We start from the raw sequence: 22,825 nt of genomic DNA on the forward strand, positions 1-22,825 counted from the left end.
AGAAAAAGTGGAAAACAGCTGAACATGAGAGGTTTTTGGACAAAGTTTGTGTTCTCCATTCTTTAAGCACCAGTTCAAGCACTGTTTAAGCACCTGCACCGTTTCAAAAGTACCGGTTTGGCACCGGTACCGGATAAAACCTAAATGATACCCATCCCTAGTGAGCAGTACAAAGACAAGTGTGTCTTGCCTACAGTCAAGTATGGTGGTGGGATGTCATTGTTTCGGGCTGCATGAGTGCTGCTGCAACTGAGGAGCTACAGTTAATTGAGGGAACCATAAAGCAGAGCATGATCCCCCCTCTTCAGAAACTGGGCCACAGGACAGTATTCCAACATGAAAACAACCCTACACACACCTCCATAAAGACCAGTGCCTTGCTAAATAAACTGAGGGTAAAGGTACTTAACTGGCCAAGCATATCTCCAGACTTAAACCCTTTTCAGCATCTGTGGGGCATCCACAAATGGAAGGTGGAGGAGTGCAAGGTCTCTAACATCCACCAGCTCCCTGATGTCATCATGGAGGAGTGGAAGAGGATTGTAGCGGCAACCTGTGAAGCTCTAGTGAACTCCATGCCCAACAGAGTTAAGGCAGTGTTGGAAAATAATGGTTGCCACACAAAATATTGACACTTTGGGCACAGTTTGGACATTTCCACTTAGGGGTGTACTCTCTTTTGTTGCCAACGATTTAGACATTAATGGTTGTATGTTGAGGTGACAAATAAAGTATGCTGAAAAGAAGAAACCATGGTCAGGTCTGTTGTCTGCGTCTTTTACAGTGATGAATTAGAATGGAAGAGATGGAAGGTAATGTTTTCAGACATAATTTAATTGAAATTTTTGCTGAATAAGATTGTGTTTAAATGCTTTATCATTGCTTGTGTGTAAAAAGAATGATATAACTTTAAATGAAGCTTTATATTTATACACAGGGAATTGCTGGTCGGGCTCCCATGAACCCCTAGCTGACACAACAGGATGCTGGGCGAACTCACCAGAGCCTTCGACGACGTGGAAGGTACAGTCTCTGCAGAGTGTGTAGACTCTGAATAAATTGGCTTGGGTGCAGAACAGGCCATAGGGGAGGCCTCAGTCTTTGCAGGTGCCAAGAAGGGGCCACACGAGTCTTTATTAGTCCCGGAGGGAACAATCTCCTTTCTCTGAGGGCCTAAGTCACAGTTCGTGACGTGGGGTTGGTATCAACAACACTCCCAGTATCAGCAATAGCTGGACATAAAATGTAAGTTGTTGCTGGCTCGGAAACTTTAACCTTTAACTTGAACCCAGATTTGGCCATGCTACATGCAGTCCTGTTCCCATTGTTAAACACCTCTGGACACATAGCTACACTTCTTTTGGTTCTCGAGAGAGCTGGTGGCGAGAAGCTGTCATTACTCACCCCCGCTGTTTGATCCAGCAGCGCAGTGCAGAGGCCAGAAACATGGCTGAGGAAGCATAGTGCAAACAAATCCCACAGAGAAACACTCAGCCATGAGGGAGATCACAACGCAGGACAGAGGGAGACGCAGACATAAATGACCACAAGGGCAAATGAGGGAACAAACCATTGGAGGGAACACAACTGAACATGATCTAACTAATCAGACAGGTGGAAACACTGTCACAATAAAACAGGAAACACTGAGACGTCGACTGACACGAGCTTGACAACAGGACATGCAACAGACATGAAAACTTAAAACAGACTGGGGAGACTAGATGGAAAAAAAGGAGAGAAACACTGGAACAGGTAAGGGAGACAAAACAGAGACACCTCTAAGACTGCAAGGGAGAAAGAAACAGAGAGGGCGAGAAAACACAAGACAGCAAGAGGGACGAGAGAGGGCTGATGGGCTGGGGAAACATGGATAAACATGCCAGACAGGGGAGACATGGAATGAACACAAGGAGGGGGAACATGGCAACAGAAAAGGAAAACAAGACACAAGGACACACATAAACAAAAAACACACAGAAGACAAAGACACAAGGGCAACCTAAATAGACAAGAAACTAAAACACAGAATAAACTCAATAAACTCAACATTACTTAATAAACCTGAATGAAGACCAACCAACCAGAATACAAAATTGACACCAAAACACAAGAACTCAAAAACACTGGGTCAAATAACCCAGAACCATGACAGTTACACATTTTAACACATTTTTCAGGTCAACATTCTTGAATCAGTAACATTCATATGTCCACCTTCAGTCACCTGGACTATGTGTTAATCTCCACTCTTTGTTTTCCCTTCTTTTACATCTACACTATCTACGCCTCCTGCTTTCATCTCCCTCTCACATGCACACCAAAGGTTATAAAGGTAATCGCTTTCTGCAAACGCTTCAAACAGAGCCGACTCAAGCAACACTGCTGCTGTCTGTCTCAGCTAAAATGTCTCAAGATTATTCTTATTTTGGATTCTCTTATATAAACAGAAATGCAGAAAATGATGCAAGAAACACCACGGCTCTTAATAATGCTGCAGATATCTCTGTTATTGTGGTGTACTTCCTGGTCGTCTTGGCAGTTGGAGTTTGGGTAAGTTTTGCAATCACTTTTTAAAACCAATCTCTCTGCAATTCCTCAATAATTTTATAAACTGTTTACAGCTAAGAAGATTTAGTATAGTTTGTATGTTAATGTGTACCATTGTGTCTTACAACCCTGATTCCAAACATGTTAGGACATTGTGTAAAATGTAAATGAAAGCCAAATGCAATGTTTAGAAAATCTCATAAATTGGTATTTTATTTCTAGTAGAACATTAAAAAATATCAAATTAACCTGAAGAAATGTAACATTGTAAAAAAAAAAAAATGTATATCCTAATTATGAATTGATGGAGGGATTTTGTCCCTTTTTTGTCTAATAATATAGGATTCTAGCTGCTCAACAATACTGAGTGTTCCTCATATTTTTGCCTAAATGTTTTGAGTTGGTGAAAGGTCTGGATTAAGGCCAGGCAGTTCAGTCTTTTCTACTATGAAAATATTGTGTTGTGATAGGTGCAATGAACATTGTCTTGCTGGAATATACAATGCTGTCACCAGTGTTGGGACTAACGCGTTATTAAGTAACGCGTTACAGTAACTACGTTATTATTGTGGTAACGAGCACGGTAACTAGTTATTATGCCAAAACCAGGAACGCGTTACTCGTTACTGGGATTTAGATAGGCTCGTTACTCGTTACTTCGTGTGGTGGATATCGCGGAGCTTCCACAGATTCAATAACATTAGCAAGTGGTGGAGGCCAGCAGGTGGATGAAGGAAAAGGGAGGCAAGAGGAGAGACCCGAAGCGGCCGCCGGTCCGCGTGTCAGGTGAACTGAACTTCAGGTAAGAAGTTATGACCTGCAGTCTATCGGAGTCAGATATAAACCAAGTTTAGGTGGAGTTTATTTTCGGTATGCTGACATTTTCGTACTGCGTGCTAGCTAGCATGACGGAGTTTCTATACAGCTGGGTGGGTGCTATGTTACTGATGTTGAACTTTATTTTGTTCATACGGTTAATTATTAGAGTTGCCAACCGTCCCCTAAAAAACAGAATCGTCTGGTATTCAGAGAAAATATTACGCGTTTCGTACTGAGGTGAAAAGGAACACAGTTTGTCCCGGACTTCAGCTACAATGAAAAAGACACAAAGCTGAAGCTGCACAGCTGCCTCTTCTTCTCTCATTCTCTCCTCTCCCGTTTCTACTTCAATCACGAAACTGATCAATGATCAGCTGATCGGCTTTTCTCTCTTGTTTATTTATCGCCCACTTTGCGCCAGAAAGAGGAAACCAGCGGATGTCACGCTAAACAACAGCATCACGTTTAAGCTTGATCAGCTGTTGTTAGAATTTATTTAATATTAATTTCTAGTATCAGCTGATGTTTGTTGGAGCCACAGCTGTAAAGCTGCTGGTCATGATATCGGTTTGGTTATCTGGTGAGAGGGAAATATGCAGATGAAACCAGGAGATGTCCTTACTGAATCATCAGAGCTGAACAGGTGATGGAGAAACAGGTTTACCTTTTAGGTGACATGGATGAGTTGAAGGGAAGTTATGAACTGTTTCTGAGAGACAAATAACACCAGGATCCTTTTCTACGTAGCTGACAGCTGGTAACTGTGCAGGGGCGGGTCTAGCAAAGTGTTGCCAGGGGTCCATGTAGGGCATTAACAGGGAAAGGGGGGCACAAAGAAATACTTTTCTTTCTTATTCTCATTTAAAATGTCTCGCTTTTAAAAAAAATAATTATCCGAGTCTTACAACAAACAATTGATAGATTGATACATATATACCATCAGAACAGTGTACATCACTGTCACAACAGTGTTTATTTTCATTCAAAGGCTTTATGATTTTTCCTATAATGGCGGGCCGGTCTCTAGTCAAAATGCCCGGGACGATTTTTTTGTCCCAGTCCAGCTCTGTGTGCAGCTCATCTGCAGTCTGGTGTTACCTACATCTTCCTATTCAGAAGGCAGAATTTCCAAGTTCTGAGTACAATCGAAAGCACCACGACTGCAGTTTTTATGTTGGATGTAAAAAGCAGGCTAGAATCATGGCAGCGGTCAACGACGGTCCAGGCGTGGGATTTCTCTCGTGGAAATGTGCACATTATTTTTTCCTTTTTATTGGTAGGTGGCACAGTGCAGTTGTGGCAAGTAAGCAAGCTAGAAGACTGGGAACCTTGCTGGGTATCCAGTTACGGAAGCAACACATTAACAAGAGAATTCTGAGTAAAACCAAAGTTACTTTCCCTAGTAACTAGTTACTTTGAAAGTAACGAGTAACTTGAAGTAACTGAGTTACTTTTTTAGAGAAGTAACTAGTAATGTAACTAAGTTACTAATTTAGAGTAACTTACCCAACACTGGCTGTCACTGAATAAGATGTCATCTGGATGAGAGCATATGTTGCTCTAGAATCTGCACATACAACACCTTGCAGCATTGAAGGTTCCTTTACAGATGTGTAAGATGCAACTGCATAGGCAGTAAGACACCGTCATACCATCAGAGATGCAATCTTTCGAGTGCTGTTAACAAGCCATGTTTTTCTTCTCCTCTTTTGTCTGGATGTCTTTTTTCCTTCAACGTAGTCTGTTACTGTTTTGCACGTATTTAAGGATTTTCTAAAATGTGCCTTTGTCCTGTTACAGTCTATGGTCCACACTAACAGATCCACTGTAGGTGGCTTCTTCCTTGCAGGGAGGAGTATGGTGTGGTGGCCGGTGAGTATCTTTATATTTAGAATTAGATGCTTTTCAGTAATCTTCCTGCATTTAGAGCCATTAACAATTTTTATTGCTTCGTTCAAATGGGTGGAATACAATATGATGTAAGGTATCATAAAAGAAGCATTTTATGGCACGGTGGTGGTTATCATGGTCACGTCATAGCAAGAGCGTCCCCCAGGTTCAAATCCTAGCTGTGCCATTCTGTGTGAGTTTGCATGTTCTCCCTCTGCCTCCAGGTATCCAGCTTCCACCTGCAGTCTAAAGACATGCATTTTAGGTTAGCTGATCGTTTTACATGGACCATGGATGTGAGATAGATAATGTGCTGTATGAATGTGTGGTCAAATTATGACTACTAGTCTAAAGCATGTTGAATGCACAGGGTTTTTCCCAGGTGCGTGGTTTCATCTCATAAACCTAAAATGCATGTTAGGTTCATTAGTGATCGTGTTCTTATAGCTGGAATGTGTTAATAGGATTTTGTTTTGTATGATTTGGCACCCTGTTGTGGACACAGTTGGTACTTGGGAAGCTTGTTGTGCCCAGCCAGTAGTGATGGGAAGTTCGGCTCTTTCAGAGCCCTGGCTCTTGTGGCACGACTCCCAAAGAAGAGCTGGCTCTTTTGGCTCCCAAATGGCTCTTCATTTATTATCATCTGTAGCCTCACATTTTAGCCTTACTTGGTAAATATGAATGCTTTGTGTGTTGACAAACCCTTTTGCGTTTAGTGTTTTTATGAGAAACCTTACAATTGCCTGCTTTTGTGTATTTGTTCTGTTAAAAAAAAGCAGGCATTCTTCCTTTTATTTAATATTTTAATCAAACTTTTAATTTTAATTTAACACAAAAACAAAACACTGCAAACAAATCCACAGAACAGAAACAGAACCAAACGCAGTAGCCAAACAGTATGTCCTCAGTGCAGGTTGACATTCAGAAAAATCAAATGCCTCAGCTTGGATGGACTGATTCGGTTTCTCCTCTTAGTTATAAACTGCTTCTTCTTTAAACTGCAGCCAGATGCTGCTTTGTTTATGGGTGTCAGTCATATTTATGTGTTTTTGCGACGGACTCGTACTCTAATCCTCACCGCCGTCTACCATCTCACTCACTGACTGAGTGATATGTGGAGCAATCTTGAAATATCAATACTTCCATTACCAGCGTTTCATGTTGCAGGATCAATTCCCATATGAAAATATCAATATCTAATTTGATTACACTTTTCTCATTTTTAATTTTTTAAAATTTTTAATTGTAAATATGACATAGAGACAAAAGTAAACTTGGCAATTAGCAGGACAGTTGGCATTACCCTTTTAATAGGAAATACAATCGCCTTCTGTCTCTCATTCATGTGCGTGATAAGGCTCTGCAAGAGTGTGAGCCAATGAGAAACCCAAAACATTACACCACAAAACACTCAATCTTGACTTTGTTCACAGATCATAACTGCGTTTACGTTCAGCATATAAATTATGCTGTGTGCGATGTGTGTGGGAAGACAGTTAAATACTGTAGCAACACAACAAACCTTGTTAAAAAAAAAATAGTGGGGAGCTGGCTCTCACTCGATGGCTAGTTCGATACAAGTGCCCAGTAGAGGTGAAACCTTTGCCCATGAAGCCTGTTTTGAAGCCTGAGGAAGAGTGCTGGTATCTTCCATTGTTTGGAATATACCATCTGCAAAAGCCTGGACAAATAAATGTTGTTTTTGACTCAAGCGCCAAACACAAGGGGCTGTCATTGAATGATGTCCTTTTAAGTGGGCTAAACTTGAACAACACTTTGGTTAACGTGCTACTGTTTCGATAATAGCCCATAGCAATAACTGCAGATGTTGAACAGATGTTCTACTGCTTTACTGTAAGGGAAGATCACCAAAATTACTTACATTTGTGCATGACAGTGCATGTGTTTGGTAATAGCCCCTCGCCAGCTGTGGCGATGGATGGGCTAAGAAAAGTCTAGCTTTGAACAGAGATTAAGACTAGTAAAGTCCCATATAAATATGATTTATGAGGTTATATGAGGTTAACAAATCATCATTATTACTTCTGAGTAATCAAATGTGTAAATCATTTAGCATTTACGCAATATACTGAGTATGTGGGCTAGCATAAAAAGCATAACCAAGTGGAGTCTTGAATGAATTCTTAAGTCTCCTTAATTTACAAATGGACCTACTGACAGATTTAACTGTGCTCTCCACAGATCGGAGCATCGCTGTTTGCCAGCAATATTGGCAGTGTCCATTTCGTAGGAATTGCAGGTACTGGCGCAGCGTCAGGAATAGCCATTGGTGGATTTGAATGGAATGTGAGTAACTGTTCCTGAGCCACTCATCCATTATCAGTTGTTATATAGAAGAATTTCTCGACTCTGATTCTGTATCAGTTCATGTCAGCTTATAGTTTATTGATTTTTATCAGCGCTCCATCGTGCAGAGGAAAGAAGGATGAAAGTATTTCTTGCATATTTGTGTGTTTCAGTCTCTTTTTGTGATTGTTATGCTGGGATGGATCTTTGTGCCCATCTACATTAGAGCTGGGGTAAACAAATGGATTTTTGGCTTATAAAGCCCTCATATATTTATTTATTTACCCTTTCTAAATAACCAATGATTAATGAGTAAAATCTCATGTTTTGTGGATGTATTTAGATTATCACCATGCCTGAGTACTTGAAGAAGAGGTTTGGAGGACAGCGCATTCGCATTTATCTCTCTCTTCTTTCCCTTCTCTTGTATGTCTTCACCAAAATTTCAGTAAGTTCCTGAAAGAAAAGCAGAAACTATTACTATTGTAACTGTTTTGGATGGTACTAAATGAAATCCTACATTTTTTTTTCCTCCCCATTCAGGCCGATATTTTGTCTGGTGCAATTTTCATCCAGCAGGCACTTGGGTTGAATATCTACCTCGCTGTTATTGCACTTCTAGCGATTACGGCACTGTACACTGTCACAGGTTTGTACACAGAGAAAAAATCATTTCGTATTTTACTGAACTTACAAACAGACATTTTCCTCATAAACTAACCCAAAAAGTATTGTCTACAAAAAATTATACTATGACTGGGGGTAAAGTCTTCTCAAGGCGGAGATGTAGACACACACACACACACACACACACACACACACACACACACACACACAGAGACACACGCAATCGCTCTCTTTCTTCATTGTTGGTTTATCTTTGCTGAGTTGCTGTGGTTGATTGCCATGGACTATGATAAGCCTGAATTGGCCTTCTGTTGCTGTTTTGTAACAACACATCCACAATTACAAGTTTTATAAGAATGAGTAGTTACATAATGATGTGATGAGTTTATTGAAGAGGTATTTTTTATGTATATTAGTGCTGATAAAATCTCAAGTGATTAAGTGACGATTTTCACAGACTGATAACATCATATATTTTATCCCAGGTGGACTGGCAGCAGTGATCTACACAGACACTTTACAAACCTTTATCATGCTTATTGGATCATTCATTCTGATGGGCTTTGGTAATATGAAATATTTTACATACAAATCATTTGTTGGAAAGTTACAAAAATAAATAAAAATGCTGATCTAACTTGCACATGATTTTTCTCAGCTTTTAATGAAGTGAACGGATATGAAAACTTTGAGAAACTCTACATGCAAGCTGTCCCCTCAATCAAGGGTAACTTCAGTGCAAACTGCTATGAGCCCCGGCCAGACTCCTTCCATCTCTTCAGGGATCCACTTACAGCAGACATCCCATGGCCTGGTCTCGTGTTTGGACTCACTATTCAGGCTATCTGGTACTTTTGCACTGATCAGGTGAGTTAAGCAAATAAGCATTGGGCAGCTCAATTGCAGTTTTTAGAAACCAGTTTGTAGTCAAAAACCGAGACACATTCAACTGATTGCCTCGGTGTGTTCATATTGTAACGGACTGGGTTACAAGTTAGTTGACTTTTGTGTTATCAGTGTTTTGTGCTCAGAATTGCCAGTTACTTATGGCATAGTTGGACCACACCCACAGCATGGTGATTTACTGAGTGTCCTTGAATGTGCAGTAGTCTAGAGGCCAGTTGGCCTGTCAATCAGATCAGCTACCAATGAAAGAGAGTCTGGAGGAGAGCATGTGTGTGGTTGGCTGAGAGTGTTCGGGGGGCGGGGATTAGAGAATGGTGTGTGTGTGTGTGTGTGTGTGTGTGTGTGTGTGGCGGAAGAAAGGAGGAGAGAGGGGGATTGTTTTTGTTGCTGGAGAGCGCGCTTTTTTCCTGTTGTTTTGGCGTTGGCTACGGACCTCCGTAGCCCGTGTTACTATTCTGAATAAACACCAGTAACCGGAACGCCGATCATCTGTGTCTTCTGTCGGAGGGACTCTACACTGGTGTCAGAAGTGAAAGTGAAGCTTCGCCTCCGGAGTTATCTGCGCTCATGCTGCCCCAACTCACGGCATCGGCTGTGGACGCTGGAGATTTTTGCGGGACTTTGCGGAATGCTTCCGATGGATTACTCCAAGATCAAGCGTGAACCTACAGCAGAAGGTTCACGCAGCTGCCCGCTCAGAAAGGGCATGGCTGCAGCGCAGCCGACTCCTCCCCAGACCTGACTGGTAGTCCGGCCGCCCCCAAGGACCCACTTACACTGACCTCAACTGCACCCCATGCTGCTTCATGCCCTCCCCTTCTCCCTAAGGAACCGCCGGACAAGGGTGGGAGAGTTTCAGCTGTGAGGAGGGTGTGGGAGTAGAACTGCGATGGACTGACTGCTACCGAGCAGGGCCTGCTCAGGCAGCTGCTGCTGGACTTCAAGGACTGCTTCTCCTTCTCAGAGGATGATATGGGCCGCACTGACCTCATTCAACATGGCATCGATACTGGAGATGCACAGCCCATTCGGATGAGGCCTAGACGCCTCCCCCTGGCCAGACAGGCTGCAGCGGAGAGGGCTCTGCGAGAGATGCAGCGTGCTGGACTCATTGAACCATCCACCAGCCCCTGGGCCTCCCCGGTTGTTATGGTTCCAAAGAAGGTGAAGGATGAATGGCGGTTCTGCGTAGATTTCTGGCCTTTGAATAAGGTGACAAAGAAGGACCCATATCCTTTACCACGTATAGATGAGACCCTTGACACTGTGGCGGGATCCTCATGGTTCTCCTCCCTAGACCTACGCAGTGGGTACTGGCAGGTACCCCTCGCACCAGATGCCAGACCAAAGACTGCATTTATTACCAGCGGAGGCTTGTGGCAATTTAAAGTTCTTCCTTTCGGCCTCTGCAATGCCCCTGCCACATTTGAGAGACTCATGGATAAGGTGCTCACTGGAATTCCCCACGGAGAATGCGTGGTGTACCTGGACGACATCTTGGGCCATGGTGCTTCTTTCCATGCTGCCCTTGGGGCCCTCAGACGGGTCCTGGAAAGGGGATTGGCAGCAGGGTTAAAACTCAACCCAAGGAAATGCTGCTTAATGCGACGTGAGGTTGCATTCCTGGGCCACTGACTGGGGGCCCGGGGGGTTGGCACCATGGATGATAAGATCCAAGCTGTGAAGGACTGGCCCACCCCAAGATCTGTGCAGGAGTTAAAGAGCTTCCTGGGCTTGGCGTCGTACTACAGACGGTTTGTAAGGGGTTTCTCCTGCATAGTCGCGCCACTGTTCCACCTGCTCCAAAAGGGTGTGACCTTCCAGTGGACAGCAGGCTGCCAGGTAGCTTTCACCTCACTGCAGGAAGCCCTAGTTGGGGCCCCAGTGCTCTCTCCGCCTGACCCCACTCTGCCCTTTGTCCTTGACACAGATGCCAGCAGTGTCGGATCTGGTGCAGTGCTAGCCCAGGTGACACCCAGCGGGGAGAAAGTGGTGGCATACCATAGTCGGGCCTTCAACAAAGCTGAACGCCGCTATTGTGTCACAAGGCGGGAGCTGCTCGCAGTGGTATGTGCCATACGCCACTTTAAGTACTACCTTGGGGGCCTCCACTTTACGGTCAGAACGGACCATGCTGCCTTGCAGTGGCTCATGTCTTTTAAGGAGCCAGAGGGGCAGCTAGCATGCTGGATTGAGGAGCTGCAGGCTTATGATTTCGAGGTTGTGCACAGACCTGGGGCCCAGCACAGGAACGCAGATGCGCTTTCCCGCAGACCCTGTGCCCAGGACGGATGCCACTACTGTGAGAGGAAGGAAGCTCAAGAGGAGGACCAATTGGTGTCCGATGTAAAGTGTGCTGTGACGGGGGTGGAGGAACGGCCATCCTGTCAGAGGCTGGTTGCTGTGGATGCAACGGAGTGGAGACATCAACAGGAGGAGGATGCTGACATCAAGCCAGTGCTTGGGTGGATTGAGGAACAGCGACAACCCCAATGGGAGGAAATTGCCATGTTGTCACGGGCCACAAAGGGACTCTGGTCCACGTTTAATGCCTTGCGGCGGCACGATGGAGTGCTGCAAAGAGGCTGGAAGGAACCGGCTACGGGCGAGATGAGGTGGCAGTTGGTTGTCCCGCGGGCCCTGCAGGAGATGGTGCTTCGCGCAGTGCATGGGGCCCCAGGGTCTGGCCACTTTGGTGTCACCAAAACACTCCGCCGCCTCCGGCAGGGGTTCTTTTGGGCTTGACATAGACGGGACGTAGAGGACTTTTGCCGCCGCTGTGACAGCTGTACAGCACGGAAGGGACCCACAGCCAAATCCCATGCCCAACTGCAACAGTTTCCAGCAGGGTACCCTATGGAGAGGGTCGGAATGGACATCCTGGGTCCTTTTCCCTGCACAGAAAGGGGAAACCACTATATCCTCACAGCTATGGATTATTTCACAAAGTGGCCAGAGGCATACAGTTTACCTGACCAAGAGGCCGAGACAATTGTGGATGATCTGGTGGAGGGGATGTTCAGCAGATTTGGGGTGCCTGAAGTAATCCACACGGACCAGGGCAGGAACTTTGAGTCTCGTGTGTTCGCGGCCATGTGCGAGAAACTAGGCTCCCATAAGACCCGTACAACACCCCTCCACCCACAGAGTGATGGACTCGTTGAGAGATTTAACCGTACACTGGCAGAGCAACTGGCGCTAGTGACGGCTAAACACCAACGTGACTGGGACAGTCATGTTCTCCTGGTCCTCATGGCATATCGTTCGGTGGTCCAAGACTCCACTTCGTGCTCCCCTGCCCTCTTGATGTTGGCCAGGGCGATCAGGACTCCAGCAGAGATGATGAAGGGCCGATCCCCCGATGCTGATGGGGACCAACCAGGTCCTGACTATGCGAGGAAGCTCCAGGATCGCATGGAGTCTGCTCATGACTTTGCTAGGAGGAAACTGATAAGTGTGGGGGCGCGGCAGAAGAGGAACTACGACGTCCATTATAGAGGCCAACATTTTAACGTGGGGGAACTGGTCTGGGTGTACAACCCCCAGAGAAAAAAGGGCAGATGCCCTAAGCTGAGCAGTGACTGGTTCGGACCCTGTAAGGTTCTGGAACGTCTGGGGGAAGTGGTGTATAGGGTACAACTGCCCCCAAGGGGACGGAGGGCCGCCCTGCACCGGGACAGACTGGCCCCCTATCGGGGTGCGGCCACTGCACTGACACAGCAGGGTGGGCCGCAGACAGACCTGGACTCCACCCCTGCAGACACTGCCACCACCATTGTGACAGCCCCTACTGTGAGCCCTGTGAGCCCTAGGCCCACAGCCACTTCGGACGTGGCCCCCCCCCACCGCCATCAGTGCGCCTTCGCCCAAGGAGGCACCATAGACCACCAGGCCATCTGAGAGACTTTATCCGCCATCGTGGGCGAGGGACTTTGAGAGGTCGGGGTAGTGTAACGGACTGGGTTACAAGTTAGTTGACTTTTGTGTTATCAGTGTTTTGTGTTCAGAATTGCCAGTTACTTATGGCATAGTTGGACCACACCCGCAGCATGGTGATTTACTGAGTGTCCTTGAATGTGCAGTAGTCTAGAGGCCGGTTGGCCTGTCAATCAGATCAGCTACCAATGAAAGAGAGTCTGGAGGAGAGCATGTGTGTGGTTGGCTGAGAGTGTTCAGGGGGCGGGGGTTAGAGAATGGTGTGTATGTGTGTGTGGTGGAAGAAAGGAGGAGAGAGGGGGATTGTTTTTGTTGCTGGAGAGCGCGCTTTTTTCCTGTTGTTTTGGCGTTGGCTACGGCTCTCAGTAGCCCGTGTTACTATTCTGAATAAACACCAGTAACCGGAACGCCGATCGTCTGTGTCTTCTGTCGGAGGGACGCTACAATATATTCATGCTAGACTGAATTTAAATAAGGAAAGATCATTTGGAAGAAATTCAGCTAAGTTATCTAGCTTAGAGGAAGTGGTGAAAATGCAGATGGAATCTTGGATCGAGCTATTAGTAAACTGGGTGAAGCAGAGAGGAGGAAGAACTGGGTTGCATGAATAGGAATTTCAAAGGCAGAATGACAGACAAGCACTGAGATTTAAAAGTATGCAGAGAGGAGAGTAAGTAGCAAGGAGAGGGCAGGGAAAAATGATTGGACTAGAGCAAGGATGTCAGAAGTGGAAGTGAAAGTGATGTAAAGAATAGACCGAATGCCCGGGAAAGAAGGTAGATGAGTGATTACAGATCTTCCTTACTAATCTTATGTGTAAAGTCATTTCAATAACAAAAGATTATTTGAAAGAACTGAACATAATTTACAAAGATACAGAATTCAGTTAAGTTATTTGGCAATTAGGCTATTGATCAATAGTCTTTGACTAGTGGGCTTTGATCAGTGGTTGTTGATCAATGGTCATGACAATTTGCATATTAATGATCAAGGAACTGACCTCACAGCCCATTTTTCATTCAGTGGGCTAGTTTCTGTCATTGTGCAAATGTACTGTGTATAAGGTTGGGGAAACATGCAGAGAGCTGAGACTGAAGAAGTCACTTGGATGAGTAATGAAACCCTTCTCTCACTAAAAAAGCTACGTCCAAATGAACAGAAACAACCTTTTGGTGGCAAAAGCTCTAGTGTGGTCGCAAAACAAAAACCTAGAAACTTGGCTTGATACAAAGTACACTACAAGGCTGAGAATCCTGCGTGGCAGCCTGAAGAACATTACAGAACATTTCATAAGAAGTGACTGGTTGTGTGGTGTTTGCGGAGCGCACTAGAGTGAGAGAGAGAGAAAAGGTCCAAGGTCCAAGTGGGTGGCAGAGGAGTGACCTGAGTTTTCTAGGCCCCTGTGTGGGATGGTGATGGCAGGAGGGCAGGCAGGTAGTGCTGTTGGTGGTACTCCCTGGAGTGTGGCTGAGAATCCTGAGAGGTTTTGTGTCCAGAATCCAAAAAGGTGAACCTTAGTGGTGGTGTCATGGTGTAGCGGGCTGGCAGAGCTAGGAGAGAAGATGACAAGGTAAGCATACAAGGAACTTTAAGCTTGAGTTAGAGTTACAGAGTGTTACCAACTTAGTGTGTTGATGAACTGGCGGTGAGGTGACAGTGAAGCTGGCCATTAATACCCTTCTTTAAATCGAGGAGGCAGGGAACCACACAGACCACACCCAGCTGCTCACATAGACCATGACAGGGAGTGAGTTTCCACGCCAGATCCTGGGATTTCAACCCTCATGCTCTTCCTCTCCAATTCTTGAACAATTTCCTCTCATTGGTTACCTCCTAATTCCAGAGTAGGCATTTCCTCCTTCATTCAGGACATCAACAGTTTCCAATCCAGTCTTTTTATCACAATAAATCCACATCAAACAGATTAAAATGGATCCTCCCTCCAGTGTCATTTGATTATTTTAAAAGCAACCTTCCAGGCTAAAACTATTTTCCTTTAAAACTTCTCTCACCGGAGTCTCCTATTTCAACTGGCTTCCCTGCTGCAACTGTGCCCTACAGATGTCGAGTGGAAAGCCAGTCTTGCATTTGTTATTAATGTTTATGAATGAATGAACGTAATAGAAAACTACAAGGCTATGATCCCAGTGAACATTTTGATGGGAGGAAATATGCAGTAGGTTTTCAGCCAAATCTAGACCAGCATTCTTACTCAGATGCCATCAGTGAAGGAAACCATAGCATCAAGCGATCACCTCCACTGGTAATCTTCCTTGTTAGGAGCCCTTGAGTTTTAAAGGTGATCTGAAGACTTAAAATCAGTTGCAGTGCAGATAATGCATCCAGTGATGTTCAGCTTGAACTCCCTGAACTGCATTCTGATTCATTTACAGATTTCATCTCACAAGCTGATGAGGTAGGCCCTCGTTGATGCAAGTTCCCAGCAGAAACATGCTTACTGTATGATTCAGGGGGAAAGGTCTTGTACCTGGTGAGCAGCTGTGGGCCTTCAACCCGGAGAGAAAGATAAGCCATTCTCTTAAACTGATGAGCCAGTGAGTTGGACTCTTCAATGTGCATGTCACTGTCAGATGTGGTTTACAGGGTGTGGCTGGTCAAATAGAATAGGGTGTTTGTGCTCCATCGTGATTGTCTTGCACTCAGGGCCCCAGCACCAACCCTAGACTCTCAACCCAACTTGAGAGACCACTGAGAAATCTTCTAATCTGACTCAACGACGGTGTCACCTCCCCCAACATGTCAAAGATTTTGACACGGACATGTGAGCTGTTGGGAACAGCTAACCTCCTAGGTGAGGGCTGTGTGGAGTGTGGGAGTGTCTAAATGTAATTTCCCATCATGCCTCTGGAACACTGTGTTTCATATTGAATTTAAGAAAGTTATGTTTACTGTTATTGTTATGTAGCTGTTATAGTTTGTTCCATGCTGCAGGTCTGTTTAGATTTATACATGTTCTTTATGATGGAAAAGAGATGTAAATGTTATAAGTTATGCACAGTGATAGTAACCTCCTGGAAGCACAGTGTTAGTATGCAGAATAAAAGAGCACAGCCTTTGGAGTTGTAGGGTTTACAGCAGTATTTGAAGATTCAGTGCCTCCTTGTGAGTTCCTTGCTTTCTGATTTCTCAGCTCGCTGCAATATTGTACAATTACAATACTTCACATTGCATCTGGGTATATGAGTAAATGTATTTTGTTGCTTACCACCACTGCATTGTTCTACCATTATTTCCTAATTGTAGGTGATTGTGCAGCGCTGCCTCTCTGCCAAGAGTCTCTCTGACGTGAAAGGAGGTTGTATCCTATGTGGTTACCTGAAGATACTGCCCATGTTCCTCATGGTTTTCCCCGGGATGATTAGCAGGATCCTGTACCCAGGTGAGTTTGGTGTGTGGTTCTAAGAGCCTGTTACATGTAACTTATGTAGCAAGCTTACTGGCAATGTTCCCTCTAAGCTGCGCACGTGCGCAATTGCGCACTGCTGGCACGGTCTCTGCGCACAGAAAATCTGCGTTGCGCACAAAAAAAAATCGAACCTGAATTGAAATTAAAATTAAAACTTTAACAATTCTGTTTTGCAGTGTTAGTCAGTAAGTGACTGGCTGCTCCCGTATGTGATTAGAACGATGCCACCTTATCCTATAGTCCAGCCAATAATGCGATTCACATTCGTATATACGCAGTCAATCAACGTTGTTGACAGGTTATGACAGCGTCCTTATGTGCCGACACCGGTGTTTTAGCTAGCAAAGCGGCGTGGCTGATGTGCAGTGAAGCCACATTAATGACAACGTGTACAACCATTGGAGATGTGAGCAGGACAGACGGAACAATTGACGGAAAAAGTGTGGACTTTATACCAGTTTTTAAATTGTGTTGTTAGGCCACGTAAAACCAGAGTTATGATAAAAATATCTGCAATGTTTGGTTTTCTTCCTGAATACTATCGTTGTTTATATTTACTGCAGGAAGAAACGGTAAAAACGGCGTTTTATAAGGAAAACGCTCGAAACAAAACCAAAAAACCCCCAGCCTTTCCTATTGGTCGAAAAAACTACCGTGTCGACCAATCAAAAAATGATATGGCAACATGGCATCTAGTTGTTAAGACTCGGGGGGAAGTTTTAGGAGTGACGGCGGTGTTCTGAGATGTGAGAGATTTGCAACGTTTAGCGCAAATCTTGTGTAGTTAGTGTGTAGTGTAGTCTATGAGGGGCCGTACAAGCCAAAATTCATATGTATGTGAGAGTGAAAATATATGTGTGTGAGAGTGAAAATATATGTGTGTGAGAGTGAAAATATATGTGTGTGAGAGTGAAAATATATGTATGTGAGAGTGAAAATATATGTGTGTGAAAGAAGAATGTATGTGTGTGAGAGTGAAAGAATGAATTTTGGCTTGTACGGCCCCTCATAGTAGTCAATAGTTTTGTTGTGTGTGTCAGAACAATGAGGCGAGTACTGAATGTTACAGGTGTTACAGCAGTGATACATCTCCTGTTGTCAGGCCTGCAGGTATCAGGCTGTTGTTCTCCTTTATCTCATAGTGGACAGAAATTATTTTTTGGAGTGGCACAAATAATTTGTGTGGCATCAGATTTGATGCAGAACAGCTGATTGTTCTGTAAATAGTTTGAAATGTTTATTTAAAAACGCCTTGGCTGCATTAAAAAAAATAAATAGCTACAAAAAACTTTGTTGTTTGCCAAACTGAGTTACTTTTTTGAAGTAGTAACTATATAATTAATTGCCCAGCATTGGTCATTATATACTGTATTTGGCAGACAGAGAGTTGCAGGACTCTCCCAGACCACAGACTCAGACTCATAATACAAGTCAGAGCTTTATGAAAAAAAAGAAAGAAAGAAAGAAATTTGTGTTTTCAAAATTGGAGTTAAAGTTATTTTTACTTCCAATAGTGTTAACATACTACACAGGTCATGAACAAGATTTTTTAAATTTTCATTGTAAGTGGGCTGAAGCAGTTAATTAAAAGTAGTCTAACATAAATGTAAATGTTGTAATTTGATTATTTTAATAAACCATGTAACTTGGATGGATTCGATGCCGGCGTGACCACAGTGCACACGTCTGATGTCGCTCACAGTGGTCCAAGGGATCGCTCAGGGAGTTTGTGTGTTCGCTCAGACACATGAAAAATTAGAGGGAACATTGCTTACTGGTATATTTAAAGTTGTGATAAACAGACATACTGTGGATTTTCTTGCCTTTAATCTAGATGTGGTAGCATGTGTGGATCCAGACGAATGTGAAAAACACTGTGGGACCAGGGTGGGCTGCAGCAACATCGCGTATCCAAAACTGGTCGTGGAACTCATGCCTAAAGGTTGGTGACCTTTGTTTTATTAACTGTTAATAATTGCAGATTTTTTTATATTTCTACTTTTTAATCTGTTACTCTATTTCAGGCTTGCGAGGTCTTATGCTGTCTGTGATGCTGGCCTCTTTGATGAGCTCCCTTACCTCTATCTTCAACAGTGCCAGTACTCTCTTCACCATGGACATCTACACTAAGATCCGCCGCTCTGCTAGTGAGAAGGAACTCATGATTGCTGGAAGGTAAAAACACATTTTTGCCATTGATTGCAATGACAAAAATTATTGCATTGCATGACTGATTGCATTTTTTATACAGAGTGTTTATCTTGGCCCTGATTGGTGTGAGCATAGCATGGATTCCTATGGTGCAGGGATCCCAAAGTGGTCAACTCTTTGTCTACACTGAATCCATCACCAGTTACCTTGCCCCACCTGTTGCAGCTGTCTTCTTGCTTGCCATTTTTTTCAAACGTGTCAATGAGACTGTGAGTTGCCTCCTTCAGTGTTTGGTTGCCTTTTTCATGAAATAAGAAAGAAATCTGTTCTTCAGTGTGGTTTTGTGCACTGACAGAATCCTTCACATACCTCTGGGATTTAGTCAGGAAAATGTTATCAAGAGCAAAGCTTTTGTCATTTGACATTTTGAGAAAAAAATGGTTTTTTTGCTGAGTGTTAGGGATAAATGATTAAACCAATCTGTAAGTCGGTAGAGAAAAATAAGCCAAGTAGTTCATAGCTCAGCTTAGTAGATGGACTGGAAATAAAATAGAGCTGTCAGAGTGCTTCTTGGCAAAGGTAGTTATTTCCACCCACAACCACTGAAAAAGTTCAATTATTAATACGTTGTTTAATCATTCCAGACATCCCAGTAGGTCCTGGCCAAAAAATAGTATTACACTTGGGCAAAAGTGGTAAATATTGCTTCATGAACTGTCCAACTACTTTTTGTAGACACTATTTTTATATTTTGGATGCGTACATATTAAACACAGGATGCATGTTAGCTAATAAGAGTTACAAATGCTGGTATGTTAATATACTGTAAGAATCATGATTCCAGCTTCATGTTTAATATGCAGCCAAATGTAGCGCAGATTCAATCTCACTTTTAGCAAGAAGCATTTATCCAAAACTATTTCTTCAAATACAATATACATGTTGCTATCTATCACTATATTACTATATTGTATTTTTTTGCCTTTTTTAAAACCTTTAAATTTTTTAAAAGTATTTCAATATAAAGTCATATTTGTCCTTTTTTCTTTCTTTCCACAGGGTGCATTTTATGGCCTCTTGATAGGGCTGTGTATGGGCTTGAGCAGGATGATTACGGAGTTTATTTATGGGACAGGTAGCTGTGCTGTCCCCAGTAACTGTCCCACTATCATATGTGGAGTTCACTACCTTTACTTTGGGCTCATTCTGTTTGTCATCTCCGGCATCGTCATGGTGGCAGTGTCTCTCATGACCAAACCTATTGACGACAAACATGTAAGTTTTTAATTTACCAAAGGTGAGCATTCACTGAAAGACACCAAACTACCAATGCACCTGTAAATTGTTGTATAGAGTATGAGATTTCATGGTCATTGATCACACATCAGTGACACAGAGAATCTTTTACAGAGTGAAACTTTTTGTCACTCCTGTCATGATGATGAGGAACACACTGCTTGGTGCGAACTCCCTACCCAGTGCTTATATTAATCAGCTTCAATTAATATAAGCAATTTAGTATTCTAGACAAGTGTTGTTTGCAGCATTTCTCAGGTCCAATTAGAATAGTGAGGAAAAACTGTCAGCATTTTTGAAAATACCTCATCATTGCAAACAAGGAGGGGCTCAGAGCTGATCCCTGATTTAATCCCACCCCACCTTGCATCCATCTGTTACTTCTACCGCACGCCACACTGTAGTTTCACTACATACTTCTCTGCCACTCATGACTTCCTCATGCAGTACAACAGTTCCTCTCTTGACACCCTACCATATACTTTCTCCACATCTACAACACCTCCTGAGCTCTCATGATCCTGTCTGACACTCTTCACTTTTACAACAGTATACACATACTATTAGTTTGAATCCATCTCCAGCTGTCCTGGCCTTGCTTCTGTTCTATCTGCTCTTTTGCACACACAATACATCTGCCTTCTTTCTCGCCATTATATCAGCCAGCTCTCTCCCTTTACCAGCCGTAGTCCCTACATTTACAGTTGCCTCTACACTCCTGCTTTTTTCTTCTGTCTTGCTGCCTCCTAACACACCTTCCCTCTGTCCTCATCTTCCAGCTTCCACCAGACTGATCTAGTATGGAAATTTAACCTGCTTTAACCTTGACATTTGCCTTGTTAAACTGTGTTTAATCAGTTATTAATAAACAAAATAAAATGATACATTTTCTGATAACATTTTTCACCACATTTTGTGCTGTGTGACTAGCTGTATCGACTGTGCTGGAGCCTGAGGAACTGTACAGAGGAGAGGGTCGATCTTGAGATGGATGATTGGACTGATAACCAAGACTCCAACAGTGTGGACTCAGACGGTAATGAGCTGACATACGCAGCAGAGTAAAATATAACACAGTAAATATGCATTCATACATATAAACAAATACATGCAAACTTTCGTTTCTCTTGTTTCTGCTTTTGCAGATGATGAGCCTGGCTTCTTGAAGAAAGCGGTGATGTGCTTCTGCGGCCTGGAAACCAAAAAAGCTCCCAAACTGACTAAAGAAGAGGAGGAAGAGCTGCAGAAGAAGCTGACAGACACCTCAGAGGTGCCTCTGTGGAGGAACGTAGTCAATGCCAACGCCGTCATCCTTCTGTGTGTAGCTGTGTTCTGTCATGCCTATTTTGCCTAAGAGTCAGCTGATTCCAACTGCTCTCCGACTCTCTAATTTATACAAATTAATACAAATTTAATTTTTAGCCCTAAAACCCTGTTTAAACCTTATATTTTTAGAGCACTGTGTTTTTCTTTATCGCTTCCTGGTATTTAAAAGTTTAAGTGAACCAGTAGACAGTACTGTAATATATTAATACGTATTAGACTTAAAAAATGTTGAAGAAGTGCATAAATATGTACACATTTGTATGCTATTTATTGTTCTAAAATGTCTGAAGATCATTTGAGCTAAGTATGAATTTTCTTCTATATCTTAATGGTAAGTTTGAAATATTTTGTGAATGAAGCTGCAGGTTAGCCTTCACTTGTAAAGAACAATCCAGCACTGTGATCTGTGATCACCTTTGGGCTCTTGTTTGTGTAGGTATTCTGAACCATTATTACATTTAGCTTTCATTACAGTGGTCACCAGGACATAAAACCCTTGTGTATAAAATCACTATTCAGATCAGACAAAAATACTACAAACGTTTATCCTCAAATAATGTATCATGACGTTTCTTCTACCACCATCTTTTCTGTTGCAGAACTCTCTCAGAGTTACACTCTGGTGCCATATCTTTTTCTTATATTGTCTCTGGCAATATAAAAAGGATCATGTAAAACCAATAAAACCTTAACTGAGCCAAAAGTAACTACAATAATTTATTTTACAATAACTTTATTATGCCAACATCACAAAAAAAGGTTGCTGAGTTTGGTGAGTCATGAGATCAAATGTAGGGTGTTGCTTTTTGGGAACCACACCTACAGGATATGTTTACTGGTCTCTACACAACCAAACTTACTGCAAGCTAAGAGAAGAGAATGACAGCTATCAACCACACCATCACGTTAAGAAGGATCCATCAACCATCACCATTTTATTTTAACACAATCTGTTCTTCACCTGTCAGAGCTCAGTGACATCTGGCTCATAAAGCTGTTACTGTAGGGACACCTACTGGCTGCTGATAGTAGTTGCGTCTTTAGTCACCTCATAATATTTTTTGCTTATGCTGCATCTATTTATTCCTGCTCTGTCCACTCTGATGCTGTAATATTGTGAATTTCACAACTGCTGGAATAACACAGACTATCTTATCCAAATGATATTAACATGCAAAGGTTCACAACATCAACTGTATCCATCCATTAACTTTAAAATACATACATAAAAATCATACATATCACCCTCTTCTGATGTCTTTCCTTTGTTGTTTTGGTGTTGTTGTTTGGTTTGGCTGAATATTGCAGGTAACATTTTTAATTCTGACATTGACATAACCCACTGCAATACAAATACTACCTGTTAGTTTTTTGTGTAACCTTGTAGGTTTATAATTAACAATATTATTTGCTAAACAGTTACATATATGTCCATCCCAGCCAAAATGTCACATCATTATTCATATTATGGATTTTCCTACATAAATAGAAATGCAGAAGACAACACCGTGGTCCTTAATAATGCAGCAGCCATTTCCGTTATCGTGGTGTACTTTCTGGTTGTCCTGGGGGTCGGAGTATTGGTAAGTT

General features: G+C 43.1%; 2 protein-coding genes across 3 annotated transcripts in view; both read left to right on the forward strand.

The window, feature by feature from the left end:
* The first annotated feature begins 2,344 nt into the window (after positions 1–2,344).
* LOC100699287 (sodium/glucose cotransporter 1) overlaps positions 2,345–22,825 on the forward strand; it is a 39,958-nt gene continuing 19,477 nt past the window's right edge. Inside the window, exons 1-15 of one of the 2 annotated variants that reach the window (XR_002062748.1) lie at positions 2,345–2,553; positions 5,170–5,241; positions 7,462–7,566; positions 7,740–7,799; positions 7,910–8,014; positions 8,110–8,215; positions 8,679–8,759; positions 8,852–9,060; positions 16,300–16,435; positions 18,297–18,404; positions 18,487–18,637; positions 18,714–18,882; positions 19,673–19,888; positions 20,840–20,945; positions 21,055–22,543. Coding sequence is in view for 1 of the 2 variants with exons in the window: in XM_019361134.2 (XP_019216679.1) it covers positions 2,407–2,553; positions 5,170–5,241; positions 7,462–7,566; positions 7,740–7,799; positions 7,910–8,014; positions 8,110–8,215; positions 8,679–8,759; positions 8,852–9,060; positions 16,300–16,435; positions 18,297–18,404; positions 18,487–18,637; positions 18,714–18,882; positions 19,673–19,888; positions 20,840–20,945; positions 21,055–21,263 (1,980 nt within the window). In the remaining variant the exon portion in view is untranslated. Of the gene's footprint in view, positions 2,554–5,169; positions 5,242–7,461; positions 7,567–7,739; positions 7,800–7,909; positions 8,015–8,109; positions 8,216–8,678; positions 8,760–8,851; positions 9,061–16,299; positions 16,436–18,296; positions 18,405–18,486; positions 18,638–18,713; positions 18,883–19,672; positions 19,889–20,839; positions 20,946–21,054; positions 22,626–22,825 lie in introns of those variants that run through there. The other variant, XM_019361134.2, reaches the window with a different exon arrangement.
* Positions 22,777–22,825, forward strand: part of LOC100699559 (sodium/glucose cotransporter 1) — a 29,332-nt gene continuing 29,283 nt past the window's right edge. Inside the window, exon 1 of the mRNA XM_019361130.2 lies at positions 22,777–22,818. The gene's annotated coding sequence lies outside the window, so the exon portion shown is untranslated. The remainder of the gene's footprint in view (positions 22,819–22,825) is intronic.

This window comes from Oreochromis niloticus, linkage group LG7 (assembly GCF_001858045.2).
Source record: "Oreochromis niloticus isolate F11D_XX linkage group LG7, O_niloticus_UMD_NMBU, whole genome shotgun sequence".
Taxonomy (NCBI): Eukaryota; Metazoa; Chordata; class Actinopteri; order Cichliformes; family Cichlidae; genus Oreochromis; species Oreochromis niloticus.